The sequence below is a fragment of the Panthera tigris genome, chromosome B1 (genome assembly GCF_018350195.1).
Source record: "Panthera tigris isolate Pti1 chromosome B1, P.tigris_Pti1_mat1.1, whole genome shotgun sequence".
Classification (NCBI taxonomy): Eukaryota; Metazoa; Chordata; class Mammalia; order Carnivora; family Felidae; genus Panthera; species Panthera tigris.
Window position 1 is genome coordinate 148190924 of NC_056663.1, and position 19677 is coordinate 148210600.

General features: G+C 37.8%; 1 protein-coding gene across 4 annotated transcripts in view; it reads left to right on the plus strand.

The window, feature by feature from the left end:
* Positions 1–19677, plus strand: part of LOC102969965 (sulfotransferase 1 family member D1) — a 45012-nt gene that overhangs the window by 17832 nt on the left and 7503 nt on the right. For all 4 annotated transcript variants that reach the window (XM_007086913.3, XM_042984418.1, XM_042984417.1 and 1 more), the window contains 3 exons: positions 4062–4219; positions 13420–13545; positions 14353–14450. In XM_007086913.3, coding sequence (XP_007086975.1) covers positions 4072–4219; positions 13420–13545; positions 14353–14450 — 372 coding nt within the window. In that variant the 5' untranslated portion in view covers positions 4062–4071. The remainder of the gene's footprint in view (positions 1–4061; positions 4220–13419; positions 13546–14352; positions 14451–19677) is intronic.

A 19677-nucleotide genomic window follows, 5' to 3' on the forward strand; every position in this document is an offset into this window, starting at 1 on the left:
CCAGCATCTCGAAACTGGGAGTGCATTCCTGATCCATCAATGCCATGCAAGCTGACCATACAGAAGAAGCAATCTGCAACTCCAGAGGCTCTGGGAGACTGCAGCCCTGCTTAGGCACTCTGGAAGCTGACTAATCTACACATGGCAGAAGCTTGAGGAATTGACAGTCCAGTGGAACAAAAGACTGTCCTTATTTTCTATATGTTTCCTTACTGTGATGCACTGTCACACCTAGTTTCTTTATTATGATTCTTGCTCTGTTCTTTGCCATAGGATCAGCAGAGGCCGACCCGGCCTGGCTAAAAATGTGATGAGAGATTTCCGTGAACACTCACCTTCCTTTTGTGGATAGGATACTTTGTTGGTTGGACCAACATGGGAAAACAATGGCCATAAGAGACTAGAAAAGTAGATCCCCACAAACCTTAGAGTAAAACAAAATACCCCAGTCCTCAGTCCTACTGTCGGGGTTTGGCTTCTTAAAAGCTCAATTATTGGGGAAAAAGAACTGTCTTGCCTAGTGGGGAAAAAGTTCATCATTGTCTCTGTTCAATACTTAACATGCCTAAGCCAAACTTTTATAAGTCAACTGCCCGAAAAACCCAATAGTGGGAGATCCCAGATCACCTTGAGCCAGATTCCCCAACCTTTGTCTAACTTCTCTCATCTCTGAGAGACCTGGGACAATGTCAACACAGCTATCAAATGGCAGGCCCCAGGTGGACTATACTAGATATGTGGGAGGACAGTGTATATAAACCTCTAAACCAAGATGATGCCCTTTGACCCTAAATAGAGGGGTCTGAGCACCAAAGGGGGGACTGTGGTAGGGTCCCCTCCCTAAGGAAAAGAAAAAAAAATCCTCAAGGCAACCTTGTTACCTGACAACATCCCTCGCGACCTTGTAACATGAGATCACTTAATCAGACTACAAGTTTGTGTGTTACCATATATGGGAGACAAAAAAGTAAAAAATACACAAAAAACTATGCCACCTAGCATTCTGGGCTCAGTTCTTTGGGTATGGAACCCAACTGAGTGGTGCCGGCAGGAATAAAGTTGCTTCCTGGAAAGAAAACCCTGGGTGTCATGACTCTCTGTATGAGATTCCTGCTACAATACTATAGGAAAACAACAACAACCATAACAAAACAAAACAAAACAAAAACCCACAACACTAACATATCAATGGCTTAACATAATGAAGAATTATTTTTTCCTGTCATGGTCTAAAGAAAGGTGGGAAGGTCACCTCAATCATGGCAGGACTAGGCATCTGAACACACAGACTAGAAAGGCTCCCTGGCCATGGAAGAAAGGACTGGAGGGTCAAGGAAAAGTTTTACGTCACCCACAGCCCAGTAACCAAAACTTAGTCACATCTTCCCAATCTAACTTCAAGGGAGACTAAAAAATACTCTCTGTGCTTGGAAAGAGGTAAAAGTATTGTGAACACATAGCATTTTCTCTGCCCTGGCCCTTGACTATAAATAGTACCAAAGGTACCCAGTACTTCCCAGCAAATACTATTTTTTAAAAAATCAGAATTTGTTATTTAGCAACAGAGGAGGGTGGACAATGACCAACTATGAACTTTTAAAACTTTACATTTCTTATTCTTTCTTTTCACAGGCAGATATCCACAAAAATTTGCAAATAATGATAGGAAATACAGTAGTACCAATACCATCAAATCATAACCCAGTGCTGTCATAAATTTACTTTTGAGGTATAGCAAACACAAGATTCAACTTAATACTATCTATTGTATTGGAACTTTAGGGTATTTATAAATCCTAAGACTTTTGGTAAAAGCAAAATAATAATAAAAAAAATAATAATGTTTACTTACTCTTAACACAGAGCCCACTTTGGATCCTCTGTCCCCCTCCCCAGCTCTCACTCTCTTTCTTTCTCTCAGAGATAACCATTTAAAATAATAATAATAATATTTAAATATATACTCCTCCCCCATGATGCTCAGGAACATCTCAGAACCACTAACACATTACCATCCTTTCAAACTAGGTCAGAACTATTGCTAACTCTGTGCATAATGGTGGGTCAGTGGATTCTCCTATTCTGAAGGAGAACAGACAGAAACGCAGTTATATCCCAGACACAATCACGCAGAAAAAATACTGAAGTCTCTAGTTTCTTACAACATAATTTGGCAAAGTATTTACACACTCCAACCTCATTAACACTCTAGCCTTCTCTCTCCCATTTTAGGGTCTTTGCACGACGTGCTCTTTCCTGGTTGGAAAGTTCTCTTCTCAAAATTAACACTTGCTCCTTTCTCAGGGGAAACATTTCTAAGCAGCTTGATTCTGTCAGTTTCCCTCTATTTATGGAATATATCTCTGCTTCATAGCACTTACCATCAACGAAAATTTCAATTTATTGGTATGATTGTTTGATCAGTATCTTTCTTTCCCACTCTCTTCGAAGCACCATGAAGATAGCTGAAAGTTTTTATAGTAGTTAGATTCTCCAGTGCAGTGTGTCCCAGATATTAAACAATAATATCCAATTGATACTTTTGAATTAATTAATTAATTTTGCTCTCTCAACATTGTCCTTTATGTTAGTATGTACAAGGGTAGTGAAAATCAAAATAAAACAAGTAACAAAATAATAACACCTTGTTCTAGAAATCAAACAAAAACCTGGTAGCTAGCCAAGCAAGAACTTGTACACTTTGTCCTTTGTTACACTTTGACAGAGTGGAGAACATAGCTGGGATTACTCTGGGTAGTATGGACATTTTAACAATATTAACTTTTACAATCCATGAACACAAAATATCTTTCCATTTATTTGTGTCTTCTTAAATTTATTTCATTAATGTCTAATAGTTTTCAGTGTACAGTTCTTTTACTCTTCGGTTAAATTTATTCCTAGATATTTTATTATTTTTGGTGCAATTATAAACAGATTGTCTTCTTAATTTGTTTTTGATAGTTTGCTAGCATATAGAAACACAAAAGTGTTTTATATATTGACTTTGTATACTATAACTTTATAATCTTTTAAAATAAAAAGTATTTGCATGAGGCAGGGTAGGGGTGGAGTGAGGAGGATTTGAAAAGGAAAAAAAGATAAGAAATTGCACATGAGAAAAGGAACAGGTTTAATTATATCCTTTGACTCCGGGTCCGGAGACTTCTGATTTTAATTCTTGAAGAGAAGTTCAGCAGCTGCCCGAGGGCTCAAGAAGCCTGATAAACCCACGCTGGTTACATAGTCTCTGTTTTTCTAGCACTTTAAAGAAAAATAACCCCTTAGGCTCATGCTAAATTGGGGAAACAACAATGTGTTTCAGAGTAGTGCTTAGGATATATTTCAAGCTCTTCCACTTATATATGATAGCTAAAGAGAGATAAAAGTACTTTTATTAGAACCATGCTGAGAATATAAAACTATACATGATGTCACTGGTGTTACAAAGTGCATTGGAGCGATGTATCTCCAGTGCTACACCTACCCCAAGCTTGTTACTTTCACCCAGTCTTTTGTTGTCATTCCCTTCTTCTTCCCCGCCCTCCCTCTATACATACTTTCATTCTTGTGGTCTGTTAAATATAATTTAGATGGAATCATTTGCCAGTCTCATCTAGTAATTTAAAGGAGGGAAGTACTACCTAAGGCCACTCTTCAGTTTCTAGTTTACAGCCTGGGTGGCTCAGTCAATTAAGCATCGGACTCTTGATTTCAGTTCAGGTCAGAGTCTTGTGGTTGGTGTGGTTACTCTCCCTTTACTCCAAAGCCCAGTACTTTTACTATCTATCCCACAAATCTCGGCCTCAATTGTCCAATGGACATGTTGATGGTATTTAATGTATAAACAGCACATATGAGATACATAGTGTAAGACCTATGAGTTTTTATAATACTTTGTTTCTTCCACTGATTCATAAGGCACAGTAATGTGATCTAAAGCTGCTGGATCTATAGTAATGAAATACTAATTTATTTAATAAAATATCAATTTATTTTACTTTGATTACCGCTATTAAAACAAATACTTCTTAACATGCTCCTTTTTGTTTAAAATCTAGTTTCTGAAAAATGGACAAGGAGCTGGATGTCTTCAGGAGGGAGTTAGTGGATGTTCAGGGTGTCCCCCTCTTCTGGAGCATTGCTGAGGAGTGGTCCCAGGTGGAGTCATTTGAGGCCAGACCAGATGACCTTCTGATCGCAACCTACCCCAAATCCGGTAAGATCTTTTTATTTGTTTATACTCACTGATTGGTTATCGATCTGTATGTGTAAGCCCACTGATCTCATCACTAGTGAAGGGAACACAGCAGCAGTTGCTGGGACAGTTTTGTCTGAAATCAGAGAAAACTCACTTTCGATTCTAAAAGATCTGCCACTGAGTAGGGGCTAATCTGAGGGAAAATTAATGCCATTGTCTTATTTTCCTTTTTAAATCCAAACAAAAATGATGAAAACTGCATATCTAGAATGATTTAGGTACATTAGATTATTTACATATTTGTATTCCTTCTATGCATTTTAATGTTTATATTATTCATTGTAGTATTTTAAACATATTTGGTAAAATATTTTATTATTTTAAACACTTTATTATTATTTTAAACACATTTAGAAATGTTTTGCTATAATGTTAAACAGCTGCTGACCTCAGCGTTAAAAGCTGCTGACCTTCTCTGATCTCAGAAAAAAGAACTTAAGATGACTCAATAAGAATCACTAATTTTTATTTCTCCAGATGTTTTTATGACAGTCTTCCAATTCATCCAGTGATAGATATACAGAGAAATATCAGAGAATGAGTTTTTATTGCCTTTTATCCACTTAATTTACTTGAGCCCATAATCAATCAAGTGTTCCAATTGCTAAATTCTCTAATGTCAACTTTCCTTTATATTTCTGCTCCATTTCTTTTTTTTTTTATATAACTTTATCTATTTATTTTTTTGTGAGGGAGGAGCAGAGAGAGAATCCCAAGCAGGCTCTTTGCTGATGTCAGCACAGAGTCTGACACAGGGCTTGAACCCACAAACTGTGAGATCATGACCTAAGCCCAAATCAAGAGTTGGTTGCTTAACTGACTGAGCCACCCTGGCACCCCTTTCTGCTTCATTTCTGAAAGGAATTGAGAAAGAGAAGGTTTTAATAATTACATTGACTACTAATTCTCTTTTTATTTTATAAATGTTGAAATTACTTCATAGGCCTATGTAAAAAAGCCTGGGAGGAAACACCTGAGTTTTTGGAGATTCTAATGCCAAAATTATAAACACTGCATGAGAACAAAGAGCTCTTATCAGAAAACAAAAAATGTACAATACAGACCTTTGTAGGAATAGAAAACAAGCCTATTTTGGCAAAAGCTAGTTTTTTCTTTCTTCTTACTACTTGCATTGCTCTCTAAGCAATTTAGCAGACCCAAATTGTTTGGAACGAAAACTACTTTGCATTTCCTGGTTGAGGCGCAAGTTTAGAAAAGGTAGGGCAATTACTAAAAATATACATGATCTTTTGTTTTTGCTATTAAAAAAAATATATTCACAAGCAGAAAACCATTTGGATGATCTTTGGAAAGCACCATTATACAGTGCTTCATTTGTGAAAGTGCTTTTTGAAGCTGGATTTCTTTGGACGTAGTGAAAGCTAGGTGGCTAGCTGGCTACATGTAAAGTAATTGAATACTCTGTGGTCACGTTTTGTCTTTGATTTTTTTTCCCTTTACAAGCTGTTGAAAATGTGTCTTAATGTTATTAATATATCAGTTCCCTGTAAATTTTGAGAAGCCGAGCTAACTTATTCCTTACATGAGGCAAATCATGTGCTTTAAAAAAAAAATATGGAAAATAAACATTTCCAATTTTAAGCATAGCAAAAATGGTACTTTCCATCAGATCTCAATGGCCACAGTTTGAATCATCCATTGACAGGAAATAAAATGTGTTATATTTTGGAATTTAGGTCTCTTCTTCCCCATGAATCTTTGCTTAAGCCTAACCCAGATCAGGCAACAAAATTTTCAAGGATAGTATTAATTTGACTCACATTTTTCTTAACACTGTAATTGTCTGTGTTAGAAGGATGAGAGAGAGAGTCTCATACCCATGATTCAGGGACAAGAAGCAGAAAGAATTGTCTATAAGAAAGAACTAAAAAGGAGGCCGAAAGTACTCTCAATTATGGAACCAACCCAAAGGTGCATCCTTGTGCTGTGGTAGGGTCCCCTCCCTAAGGAAAGAAAAAACAAAACAAAAAAACCTGAAGGCAACCTGGCTATAGGAGTACATGACAAGAATCCCTCCCGACCTTGTAACATGAGACCACTTAATCAGACTGCATGTTAGTGTGTTACCATATATGGCAGACAAAGAAGTAAAAAATATACAAAAAACTACACCACGTGGCGTTTGGGGGCTGTTCTTCGTGTACGAACCCAACTGAGCCATTCAGGCACTAATAAAGTTGCTTCCTGGAAAGAAAAGCCTCAGCATCAAGACTCTCTGTGCGAGAACCCTGCTACATTTCTTGGGGGCTCTCATCTGGGATTCAGAGAGGGTGCATTTCCACCTCCCTTGCTGCCCAGGATGCTAATCTTGGAGCGCCAGGAGAGGTGAGCTCGCCTGGCATCAGCGCGCACCTCGATCCACAGGAGATTAACCTATCCGGGCACTCCGGGGCGAGGACCCGGTGTGAGCACAACCGAACCCGTGAGGTCCAGGAACCAGTTGGGGGAACTCCACCCATCAGACTGGTAAGAACCTGGGGTTCATTTTGGCAGACCTGCCCCTAAGAGGCAGAAAGGGAGCCTGATCACCTCCCAGACTTGCCCTAGTAGTTCCGCAAGGGAGGAGGAATGAAGCTCCAACTCTAAGGCTTTGGGTGCTGGGGCGGCAGGTTGGAGTCACCATGTGACTATGTATGGGGACTTGTGTCTCCTTCGTTTCCGGGGTCAATGACTATGATAATTAGAGCCAACAGTCTCTGGTTATTCTACTTAGAACGGGGACTTTAAGAAATATTCCCAGGCAGCTGCCAAAACTCCTTTGTTTTGGGGAAATTCCCTGTCTTCTCGTACTGACATTGACTGCCTAATTCCACTGGTGGAAAACAAAAGAAACCTGGAGGCTGCTCCCTTGTCTGAGCTGACAAGATTTAAATCTAGGAATTTTCTTTTTCTGCCTTCTGCTAGCCCCTCACCTCTTCTGCCTTCCCACCACATCCCCCTCCTGTTTCTGTACCATCTGGGGGGCAGCCTTCATTACTGGTTACTACTTAGTTTTCACTGGTGAATAAGGCTTCTAAGAGTTAAAATTCTACTAAATGTAGTTAAGGCTGATGAAAATAAGGAAGACAACTCTGTATGTAAAAGAATAGATGTATAAAAATATATAAAGAATAAAAATACATTTTTTGTTGAAGGTAAAAAAAAAGTAATTTTGTTAAATGAGACTGGTGGTTTGGAAAGAAAAGGGCTTAGGTCAAAATCTAAAAGCAAAGGACAGTTGTAAAAGGTTTGTGAAGAAAAAATCTTAAAAAATTTTTTTTTTGGTCGGGAGGTCTAAGGTTAAACCTTTAAATTATGATAAATTAGCCACTGTCTTACAGACACAAAATAAAACCCTGGTGGCCTTCCTGGAAAGGTTAAGGGAGGCTCTAACACCGCAGAGACTGAGACGTTTCTAAAAGACAAATTTGTCACTAGATTGGCCCCAGATATTCGAAGAAAACTGCAGAAACTGACTGTTGATCAGGAAGGCACCCTGGAGGAGCTCTTATGAGCTGCCAATTGGGCATATTACAACCAAGATCAAAAGGAGAATAAAAAAAACAGAAAAGGAGGCTTAAAACAAAACAAAACAGAACAGAAAACACCAATCCCAGGCCTTAGTTGTGGCCTTACATACTATGTCAGACTGAACTTCCCGAGGTCCTGGCACCAAGTGCCATTTATATGGCTGTTCAGAGCACTGAAAATGAGAATGTCCTCAGAGGGGACAATCAAAACGAAAACCCCATAAGCCATGCCCCTTATGTGGGACAATCACTGGAGATCTGAATGCTCTCGGGGACCTCTATCTATGAGGGCTCACATAACCAATGTCCCTGGAAGGGACTGATGGGGCCTGGGGCTCTTCATGGTGGCTCCCCTAAACCAACTGTCTATCAGAAACCCAGAATGTTGGGTAACTCTGAATATAGAAGGAAAACTAGTCGATTTCTTTCTTGACACCAAAGCTACCTCTTCTGTCCTCCTTTCCACTCCAGGCCCACTATCCAAATGCAGCATGATGATTAGAGGCATCTCCAGAAAACATAACTAAAATTTTCTCTCAGCCTCTGGGATACATATGGGGAAAACTATTTTTTTTTTTTCATTCTTTCTTGATAATACCAGAGAACCTTACTCCCTTGCTTGGAAGAAACATTATAACTAAACTACAGACTATAGTGTACTAACTTCAGAACACATAAACAGTTATGTGAGTTTTGGGGAATTACTGGATATTGTAGGCTATAGACACCAGGGGACAGGAAAATAGGTTGCATGCTATATCAATTATTAAAGGAGACTCAACCCTACCGACTCTCCCAAGAAAATAAAATGGGGTCTGAATCATAGACACTGTCTCCAGCCCTTGGAATGGTTACAAACAGAGCAGGGCAGCTCACAGAGCTAAAAGATCATTAAAACACAGCACCAGGCCTTTCAGTGAGGGAGGGACTTATCAAAAGGCCCAAAGGATATTTGCTGGAAAAAATTTGTAAAGGACAGTTTACCAAGTAGTATCAGCCTGTGAAGTATGTCTTACAAACAATCCTCTCAACCACAAACTTGCTCTCCCAGGCAATCAAGGAACTGGAGGCTATCCACAAAACACTGACAATTAGGTTTCACTCATTGCCAAGGTCAAAGGAATTCCTACATCTGTTGGTAAGGGTTGATATTTTTACTAACTGGGTAAAGGCCTTCCCCTGCAGGAGAAAAAAGGCACAAAAAGTAATAAAAATTCTGCTTTGTAAATAATACCCAGGTTTGGCTTACCTAAACATTTGTAAATTAATAATGGTAAATGGTGGCCTTGACTCTTTCTCTAGTAGAACTTCTGGATCTTGGAAAAGTTTTACACCTCAAAGTAAAGCAAACTGTCTGCTTATACGTGGCAAAACTCTAAATAACACCTCACAAGCGTTAGATGCTTTAAAAAAATATTTTGAGTAAATTAGGACCAAACTCTTGGAAATAGAGCCACCATTGATCACTTGCTGCTCCTGCTTTTCCATCACCTGGGTTATAAGATATTCCCTGACATAAATTGTTTACAAAGTCAGGGTCTCTCCTACATTGTTTGACAGGTGTGGGAACTGGGGACATTATCTTAAGATGTCATTTTGTAGGTCAGTATAATCTTTACTGTGTGTTTTTCTCGTTATGTCTACTAAATGTTTATGCCACCTCATGCCTGCCATCCTTCCTGTAGAACTATACTGTGGGCCAATCGACTGACCCTTGGGTAGACTCTAACTGCTGAACCCCTAAACCATCCCTTATCAGCTTGAAGAAGCCAGAGCAGTCATCATCCTTATTTTCTAACACCAGTTACAGGCCCTATTCCAGGGAAGAAATAAATAGGGAAAGGGTTAACATTAGGCAGGGAGAGATAAGGGACGTTCAGGAGGCAGACTGCAGCTACAAATGGGAGGCGAAGAACCAGATGGGGTTTTCCCCTTATAAAATCCCTTATGGGCACCCTCTCCCCATTATCCAGTGCATATGGAGGGATCTAAATGAGGTAGACAATCTAACCCAATCTAAGGCAACAGTTGCCAGCCCTTGGCTGTACCCTAACCACCTTACTCCACTGGGTCAGGGAGCGATTACCTGTGAGTCTGACCACAGACGCTCACCCCTTTAAACCGGGAGATGCAATATAGATAAAGAAATAAACTGTCCACCCCTTAAAAGCTCCCTGGAGGGTCCCGTTCACTGTCATTTTGTCCACCCTTACTGCAGTAAGGTAGGCAAAGTGGGTCTCTGCATTCACTACAGCAGAGTGAAGCCAGCATCTCGAAACTGGGAGTGCATTCCTGATCCATCAATGCCATGCAAGCTGACCATACAGAAGAAGCAATCTGCAACTCCAGAGGCTCTGGGAGACTGCAGCCCTGCTTAGGCACTCTGGAAGCTGACTAATCTACACATGGCAGAAGCTTGAGGAATTGACAGTCCAGTGGAACAAAAGACTGTCCTTATTTTCTATATCTGTTTCCTTACTCTGATGCACTGTCATGCTTTCTCACTATTATTGTGATTCTTGCTCTACTCTGTGCTGTAGGATCAGCTGAGTCTGGTCTGGCCGGCTGGAAATGTGGTGAGAGTTTCTGTTAGCACTCACCTTCCTTTTGTGCTTAAGATACTTTTTTGGTACCAACATGGGAAAACAATGGCCATAAGAGACTAGAAAAGTAGATCCCACAAACCTTCGAGTAAAACAAAATACCCCAGTCCTACTGTCGGGGTTTGGCTCCTCAAAAGCTCAATTATTGGGAAAAAAAAAACTGTCTTGCTTAGTGGGGAAAAAGTTCATCGTCATCTCTGTTCAATACTTCACATGCCTAGGCCAAAGCTTTTATAACTCAACTGCCTGAAAAACCCAATAGTGGGGGGCCCCAGATCACCTTGAGCCAGATCCCCACCGCTTGTCTAACTTCTCTTATCTCTGAGAGACCTGGGACAATGTCATGCAGCCATCAAATGGTGGGCCCCAGGTGGATTATACTAGATATGTGGAAGGACAGCCTATATATAGTACTTCCCTCAATCTGGGCATGGTCATATGTGCTGGAAACTATTCATCCATCTTTCTTCCTGCTCCCACTTGCCAGAGGGAAACATTTGGGGGTCAAAGTGTATGGGGACAGGGCGACTCAAATGAAGTGGTGTGTCTTACAAATAGGCGATTAAAAATATAATAAATGCCTCCCGAGCAATAATCCACTATTATGGCCGTGCCACTAGGGAGAGGATGTGTCCTGGGGCTACTGCCCTCCCATTTACATGCCAAACCGCATAATCAGACTACAAGCAGTTATAAAAATTATAACCAGTAAAACTCCCAGAGCTCTTAACTTACTAGCCAAGCAGCAAACCAAAATGTGCAATGTTATCTATCAAATATTGCTCGGACTTAAATTACCTGCTTGCTTCTGAGGGAGGTGTTTGTAAAAAGTTTGACCTAAGCAACTGCTGCCTACAACAGATAAGGAGGAAAAAGTCATAGAGGAGATCACAAATCAAATGAGAAGGATGGCTCATGTCCCCATCCAGACCCAGAACAGTTAAAATTCCAGGGAGTTATTTGGAGGATGGTTTTCAACTTCCAGGGATTCAAAACTCTCATAAAAGTTATTGTCCTAATTCTGGGAAGTTGCTTACTCCTACCTTGCTTAACTCCTCTGGTTGTACAGTCTGTCTCCCGTCTCACTGAGGCCACGATTTTAAAAAAGACAGCCACTCATGTAATGATGTTACGGAAATATAAACCTCTAAACCAAGGTGATGCTCTTTGACCCAAAATAGAGGGATCTGAGCATCAAAGGGGGGAATGTGGTAGGGTTCCCTACCTAAGGAAAGAAAGAAAAAAAAAACAACTGAAGACAACCTGACTATACACGTAGGTGACAACATCGCTCACAACCTTGTAGCATGAGATCATTTCATCAGACTGTATGTTAGTGTGTTACCATATATGGGAGATAAAGAAGCAAAAAATATACAAAACACTACACCACGTGGCATTTGGGGGCTCAGTTCTTTGGGTACAAACCCAACTGAGCCATGCGGGCACGAATAAAGTTGCTTCCTGGAAAGAAATGCCTCGGTGTCACGATTCTCTGTCCGAGAATCCTGCTACAGTGCAGGTCAAACTTCCAATGTCTATGCAGTGCATGGATCATTTAATGTAATTTTTAGTTTCTAACCATAATTATTCAATTTAAAGACTATCATTTATTGCACATTTGGTAAAGAGGAAAGGGATGGGAACAGTTAAGAAGATATTTTTCTCCAAACTTATATTTGCTTTCTAAAAAAATTTATTTATTTCAAGAGAGCGTGTGTGCATGAGTGAGCAGGGGAGGGACAGAGAGAGAGGGAGAGAGAGAGAGAGAGAGAGAGAGAGAAAGAGAGGGAGAATCTCAAGCAGGCTCCAGGCTGTCAATGCAGAGCCTGATCCAGTGCTTGATCTCATGAACCATGAGATCATGACCTGAGCCAAAATCAAGAATCCAACGCTTAACTGACTGAGCTATGCAGGCGCTCCATATTTGCTTTTTTAGCACAACCTCAAGAAACTGATCATTGAATGCTTTAGACGATTAAATATCCTTACATACAGACTTGTGATAATTTTACCTTCCTATAAATGCATCATAAGTTGAAAATGTATTTTAAACCCCTAAACCACTAAACATCATAGCTTACCCTAGCCTACATTAAATGTGCTCAGAACACTTACAAAGCCCGCAACTAGACAAAATCATCCAACACAAGACCTACTTTGTAATAAACTGCTGAATTTCTCATGTAATCTATTGAGTACTGTACCGGAAGTTAAAAATGGAATGGTTGCCTAGGTACAGACTGGTTGTAAGGGAATCTGTTTTTTACCCCCATTCAGAATGGGAGCTGAAGCTGCACTGTCCAGCATCTGGCCAGTATCTGTAGATATCTGAGAGCATCGTATTGCTGACCACTAGACCAGGAGATCAAAATTTTAAATTCAATGTTGGGTTTCTACTGAATGCCTCTGAGTTTCACACCATCATAAACTCAAAAAAAATCATAAGTCAAACCATGATAAGTAGGGGACCATCTGTAGTCTCATAAAGATCTGAGTGACTCGATCTACTCTGCTCAGTGAGGATGTATTGTCTTCTATTTATGAGTAGCACACTAGTCACCACAGACACAATTCACAAAGTTATCTTTGTATCCTCTCTTCACACCTCCACCAAATGTTGAACATTTTTACCTCAAGTATTCTTCAGTCCCAAAGCCTAGTAATATCTTTTGATATTAATAAGAAACGTACAAATCGAAATTGGCCACTTCCCTCTCCATTCCACTCAGGAGGGTTTGCTACATAACTTACCTCCTGTCTTTTGCATTATCCATGTTTTACTTACTTTTCATGACTTTCTTTATAATTATTTTAGTCATATTTACTCTCTCTCACACATCACACACACATATACACAATACATATGCATATGTTCAAGTAGATGGTGCTGTCTCCTATAAAAGGGAGAAGAGAGAAAGGGAATGGGAATGAAGAGCACCTTTCTGTTTCCTCTACCTCTATTGACTCTCTTATACTGTTTTTGACAGAAAAGTGTAAAGTTGTTTGATTTTTTCCCCCTTAGGGACAACCTGGATCAGTGAAATATTGGATTTGATCTATAATAATGGGGATGTGGAGAAATGCAAGCAGAACGCAATATACAAACGAGTGCCGTTCATGGAATTGATAATTCCTGGACTGGATAATGGTATTTTCCCTTAATGTTTCTTTTCCCCATAGCAATAAATCCCCCTATTGTTTTGTGGTGTCTGAAGGAGTCATGATAGAATCGATATAGACAGAACTTGGACAGTTGACTCATAAGTGTCTATAATAGAAGAGTAAGAAATGCGGCTATACCAATATTATACTCCTCTTGCACCCAAAGATAATATCTGCGTTAGAGGAGATTTTGATGAGAATACTTTTTTCTTAATAGCACAGGTGGAAGTCTTCAACATTTAAATGTTGTACAATCATTATATACAGAAAATTCAGTGTTTGATTCAATATAAAATCATGTCTACTTCTTGTTAGCTGATGTTTACAGATTCAAGGAACAGAACAATGATGGTAATGCATTATTAAAATTGTGTTAGTTATGAGCCTCAAGATTCAATTTAATCTTATAATTTGAATATAAGAAAGCTGGAAAAGGAATTTGAAATCTTCTAGTTCAATTTCCCCATATTGTAAATAAGAAAAAGAGAAAGATAAATGAAGGAAGAATTTGGATATCTTGACATGGACCTGTTGCTGTTTCCACCTCATCGAGGTACTGTATCTGAGGATATTACAGACAGTTATTGACTGTAATACATGTGAAATAAAACACATAAGTAGCCAGAATTTATCAGTTTTGATCTCATTAAAGATTTTATATGAAGTCATATAGCCATATGATCATTTCAAGCCATATAGTGAGTGGGGTTAATGTCTACAAAATCTTAGATTACATCGCCATTAACCTTTATGATTCCACATTTATAATATAGCTTAACTTTTGTGCTTGTAGGTGTGGAGGATTTGAAAAAAAAGCAGTCTCCTCGATTAGTGAAAACACACCTACCTGTTCAACTTCTCCCTTCTTCATTTTGGAAGAATAACTGCAAGGTAGCAAATTTTAAAGAAAACAAATCCTTATTTGTGTTGAAATTTCTTTTACTAATCATGCAGAAATTACGGTGGGCGATTGCAATCCCTGGATAAATAATTGCAAAAATAATAATGTGATCCCTATACCCCAAAGATTGAAAAAGACACCAGAGGACACCAGTGCCATAGATAAATAGATGTAGACTTAGTGCCCAAGCACTGAGACTCTCTCAGGTTTTCTGTTCTCTAAAATGCCTATTTTTCTGTCTAAATCCCTTCACTCACTACCTACTTTTAAATATTTTATATTTAAGTATTTAAATAAATACTTAAAATAAATATCTAATATGTAAATACTCAAACAACTATTTAATATTTAAATAACCCAATAACTGCTTATTCATGAATTCACTATAATTATAATTTACAAATATGGATTTATAATTATATATATACACACATATATACTTATATATGTATATATATATACATACACACACACATATATGGATGTGGATTCAGTTAAACTTCCTTTTTTAAATTCAAGTATAACATTTTAAATTCAAGTATAACATTAAAAAAATTTTTTTTTAATGTTTTTATTTACTTTTGAGACAGAGTGAGACAGAGCATGAGCAGGGGAGGGGCAGGGAGAGTGGGAAACACAGAATCCGAAGCAGGCTCCAGGCTCTGAGCTGTCAGCACAGAGCCTGACACGGGGCTCAAATTCACGGACTGTGAGATCATGACCTGAGCTGAAGTCGGAAGCCTAACCAACTGAGCCACCCAAGCACCCCTCAATTATAACATTTAGAAAAGTACATAAATCCTAGGCATACTGCTTGATGAATTTTTACAAAGTGAGCATATCCATGAAACCAGCATCCAAATCAAGAAATTGAACATTACTAACACCCCAAAAACTCTGTTTCTTGACATTCTGGGCAACAATCCCTGTATTCAAAGATAACTACTATCCTAAATGTTTTCACCATAAATTAGTTTGCCTGTTTTGTCTGTAATAAGAAAGTATGTAATCTTGAATATTTAACTTATTTCATTTAACACCATATTTGTGAGTTCAGTTCTTATCATGCTTGTTATCTTGTTTTTGTTTTGTTTTCTTTAATGTAGCCTGCTATATCATAAGCCACAAAATGTGGTACCTTGAACAAAAGGAACGTGTTAGAGAAGCAAATCTCAGGCCCAATTCAGACCTACTGAATCAAAGACTATAGGGATGAGGTCTAGAAATATGAGTTTTAATAAGACTTCCAGGTGAATTAGAGTCATGCTAATGTTTGAGAACCACTAATATAAGGCATTCCATTACATCTATGTGAGTATTTCACAACCTACTTACCCACAGTATTATTGGTGGTTGTTAGTTGTCAGTAATTAAATAGTACTTCAATGCACATCCTTTTTTTTTTTAAAGTTTGTTTATTTATTTATTTATTGAGAGAAAGTGAGCAAGTAAGGGGTGGAGCAGAGAGACAGAATCCCAAGCAGGCTCCACGCTGTCAGCACAGAGCCCAACATGGGGCTTGAACTCACAACTGGGGAGATCATGACCTGAGCCAAAATCAAGACTCAGTCACTCCTTCAATGCAGATTATTATTATTTTTTTTAATGTTTATTTATTTTTGAGAGAGAAAGAGACAGAGTGCAAGCAGGGGAAGGGCAGAGAGAGGGAGACACCAAACCCAAAGCAGGCCCCAGGCTCTAAGTTGTTAGCAGAGATCTCAACGTGGAGCTCAAACTCATTCACTGGGAGATTATGACCTGAGCTGATGTCCAATGCTTAACCTACCGAGCCCCCCAGGCACGCTTCAATTCACATTCTTACAAAAGTTTTCATTACACATGTGCGTACACATTTCTCCTTGGTGTTATATCTTGGGATGGAATTGCTGGATCTAGCGTATACATGTAACCAGCTTCAATAGATATTTTCAAACATATGGACCAATCCACACTTTGACCAGTAGTGCAAGAGTTAAAGTTACTCTATATCCTCATCAACCTAAAATATACCTAAAAATATTTAATTTTAGCCCTACTAGTAGATGTATGGTGGCATCTCATTGTGGTTTTATTCATATTTCCCTAATGACTAATTAGGTGAAACACCTTTACATAGCTTAAATATCTTCTTTCCTGAGGTATCTGTTCAAGTTCCTTGGCCTTTTTCTTCCGATAAGTGCTTCTTTTTTTTTGTTATTAAAGTAGAAATTCTCCATATATTCTGGATACAAGTCCTTGGATGAGATCATTGAATTTTTTTATATCCTAATTCACTCTATTTTTTTTCTTTCCTTAATAATGTCTTAAAGAAGTTGTTAATTTTGACGTTGGTCAATATATCAGTTTTTTTTCTTTATTTTTTATTTTTTGGTGTGTGTGTATTTGTTTAAGAGAATGCCTTCCCCAAAGTTATGAAGATATTTTCTCTTCTATTTAATTGTATTGGCTTTATTGTTTCAGTTATCACATTTAGACCTAAATATCTAATACCTATAAGAAAGATGTTCTTTTTTAAATTTTCTCATATAATAGTAATTCTCTCTCTCTCTCTCTGTCTTCCTCATGCATACACACACACAAACACACACTAGCATTATTTTATGAATGTTTGTTACTGGTATATGGGCATAAATCTTTTATCCTGAAACCTTATTAAATTCACTTAATAGATCTAATAGATTTTTTTGTAGATCCCATTCATTGTTCTATGTAGATGCTCATGGTGTTAGTAAATAAAAAATACAAAATATTCTTACTTCTTTTTTATGAAAGCTTTTTGCTTATTATTATTATTATTATTATTAATTTTGCCTTATTGAACTGGATAGAACCTCTAATACAATACTGAATAGGAGTGGTGAGAGCAGATGCGCTTGTCTTGCTCTTGATCTTAGAGAAAATTCATTTCGAAGTATGATGACGTCACCTGTAGGTTTTTTTGTATATGCCCTTTACCTGGCTGAGGAAGTTCTGTTCTATTTACTTTGCTGAGTTTTTATCAGGAATGCATGCTAGATCTTGTCTAATGATTTTTTTCTGTACCCATTAAGACAAATCATATGAGGGCACCTGGGTGGCTCAGTTGGTTAAGCATCCAGCTTCAGTCAGGTCATGATCTCCTGGTTCATGGGTTCGAGCCCTGTGTAGGTCTCTGTGCTGACAGCTCAGATCCTGGAGCCTGCCTTGGATTCTTTGTCTCCCTCTCTCTCTTCCACTCCCCTGCTCATACTGTGTCTATCTCTTTCAAAAATAAACATAAAAAAAAAAGACCAATCATACAGTTTTCCATTATTTTAGTCTGTTACTATGATTAATTACACCAATTGATTTTTTAAATGTTAAAACAACCTTGCATATCTTATATTTAATTATTGATTGTATTCATTTATGATATGTATTACTTTGGTGTTGTCATATTATTGAGTACAACTTGCTAATTTTTAAAAAATAATTTGTATCTTTGGGAGATAATTGAACTCTACTTTCCTTTTCATTGTAATGTCTTTATCATTAGGGAAAAACCCCTTCCTTTGGTACTATAGGGACTAATAAGATGAATTGAAGGGTATTTATTCTTTTCCAATTTACTGGAAGTGTTTGGTTGGAATTGGTACTATTTCATTCTTAATATTTTGTACAATTCACCAGTGAAGCGATCTAAGCCTGGAATTTTCTTCTTCTGGAAGGATTTTTAACTGCAAATTGAATGTATTTCATAGATTTAGTATTATTCAGATTATCTACTTTTCTTTACATGATCTTTGGTAGTTTATGCATTGTAAGGAATTGGTCCATGTCATTTAAACTGTCAAATTTGGGGGGCACCTGTGTGGCTCAGTTGGTTAAGTGTCCAACTCTTGGTTTTGGCTCAGGTCTTGATCTCACAGTTCATGGATTCGAGCCCCGTGTTGGGCTCTGCATTGACAGTGCAGAGTCTTCTTGGGATTCTCTCTCTCCCTCTCTCTCTGCCCCTCTCCAACTAGCTCTCTATGTCTCTCAAAATAAATAAATAAACTTCAAAAAAATTTTTAAAAATAAGCTGTCAAATTTTTGTAATGAAGTTGCTCATGATATTCCTTTAACATTCTTTTAATATATGTAGAATCACATTTCTCATCTTTTCATATTTTTCTATCAGTTATAGAGAGAAGGATGTTGAAATCTGACTATAAATTTTTAATTTCTCCTTGCAGTTCTGATTCAGCTACCTATAAGCAAAATTCTTCAATAAGCATATAATCAGTAAACATTTATGGAAGTGCTACTGTGTATGTACCAATATTGTAATTGTTATTATAAATGCAAACACAAATAAGACATTCTCTGCCATCTAAGAGCATGATATTTTATTTAATTCTTATGAATACTATTGAGCTTATACAAATAAGTCTGTACATGCATTTATGTGTGACTTTCTTTTTTATTCAAACTCTAATTAAAACAAAAAAATGATAAGAAAGCAAGGATATAGTTTATCATCTTAATTCCAAAGGTAAAAATCCTTAGATGTTCCCAGAAACACATGGTCTTGCTATTAAGAGAATTGGGGCATATCTTCAGGATAGCCTTCAATCTATACCGTGGGAAGTGGAAACAGTCCGCACTAAAGAACTTACATGATGATAGAATAAAATGATTGATTTGTTACCATATACTCCTGCTGTTGAAATAGGAAGTTATTGGAAATGTTTATCTCAAGAAATTGGATCAGCAATAGTCTCAATTCTTAGAACTCTATACTCAATCTTTTGAAAAACCTCTTTTTACTCTCTCTCTCTCCTTGCCCCAGAATATGAGAACTACTATCAGTGACTTGGGATTATAAAACTTCCCATTTCTTTTTCCTATCAATTGGAAGAGAAGAAGGAAGCTGATTCTAATTAGAGAAAATGAGATTTCTTCCTGAATGCATTTTCCCTTAGAGTTATGTTTACTGCATGGGTGGCTGGGACCTCAGGATTATTAGATGTACTTCAGGGGAAAAGTAGGATTATGGATTTCAGTGGACTTCCCTGAAAATCCAATTAACACTGAGACATAATAATGTCATTTCTTTTGGAGAATATGTTCAAAATTTCTTTTTTCAAGTAGACTTTAGGACTCTATACATAAAATAAATTTTAATCTCACAGCAAATCACTATAAACAGCAATAATTGTTATGTATCCATGGTCATGAACAAAATGAAGAATGTTTAATCATTATTGATTAAATGTA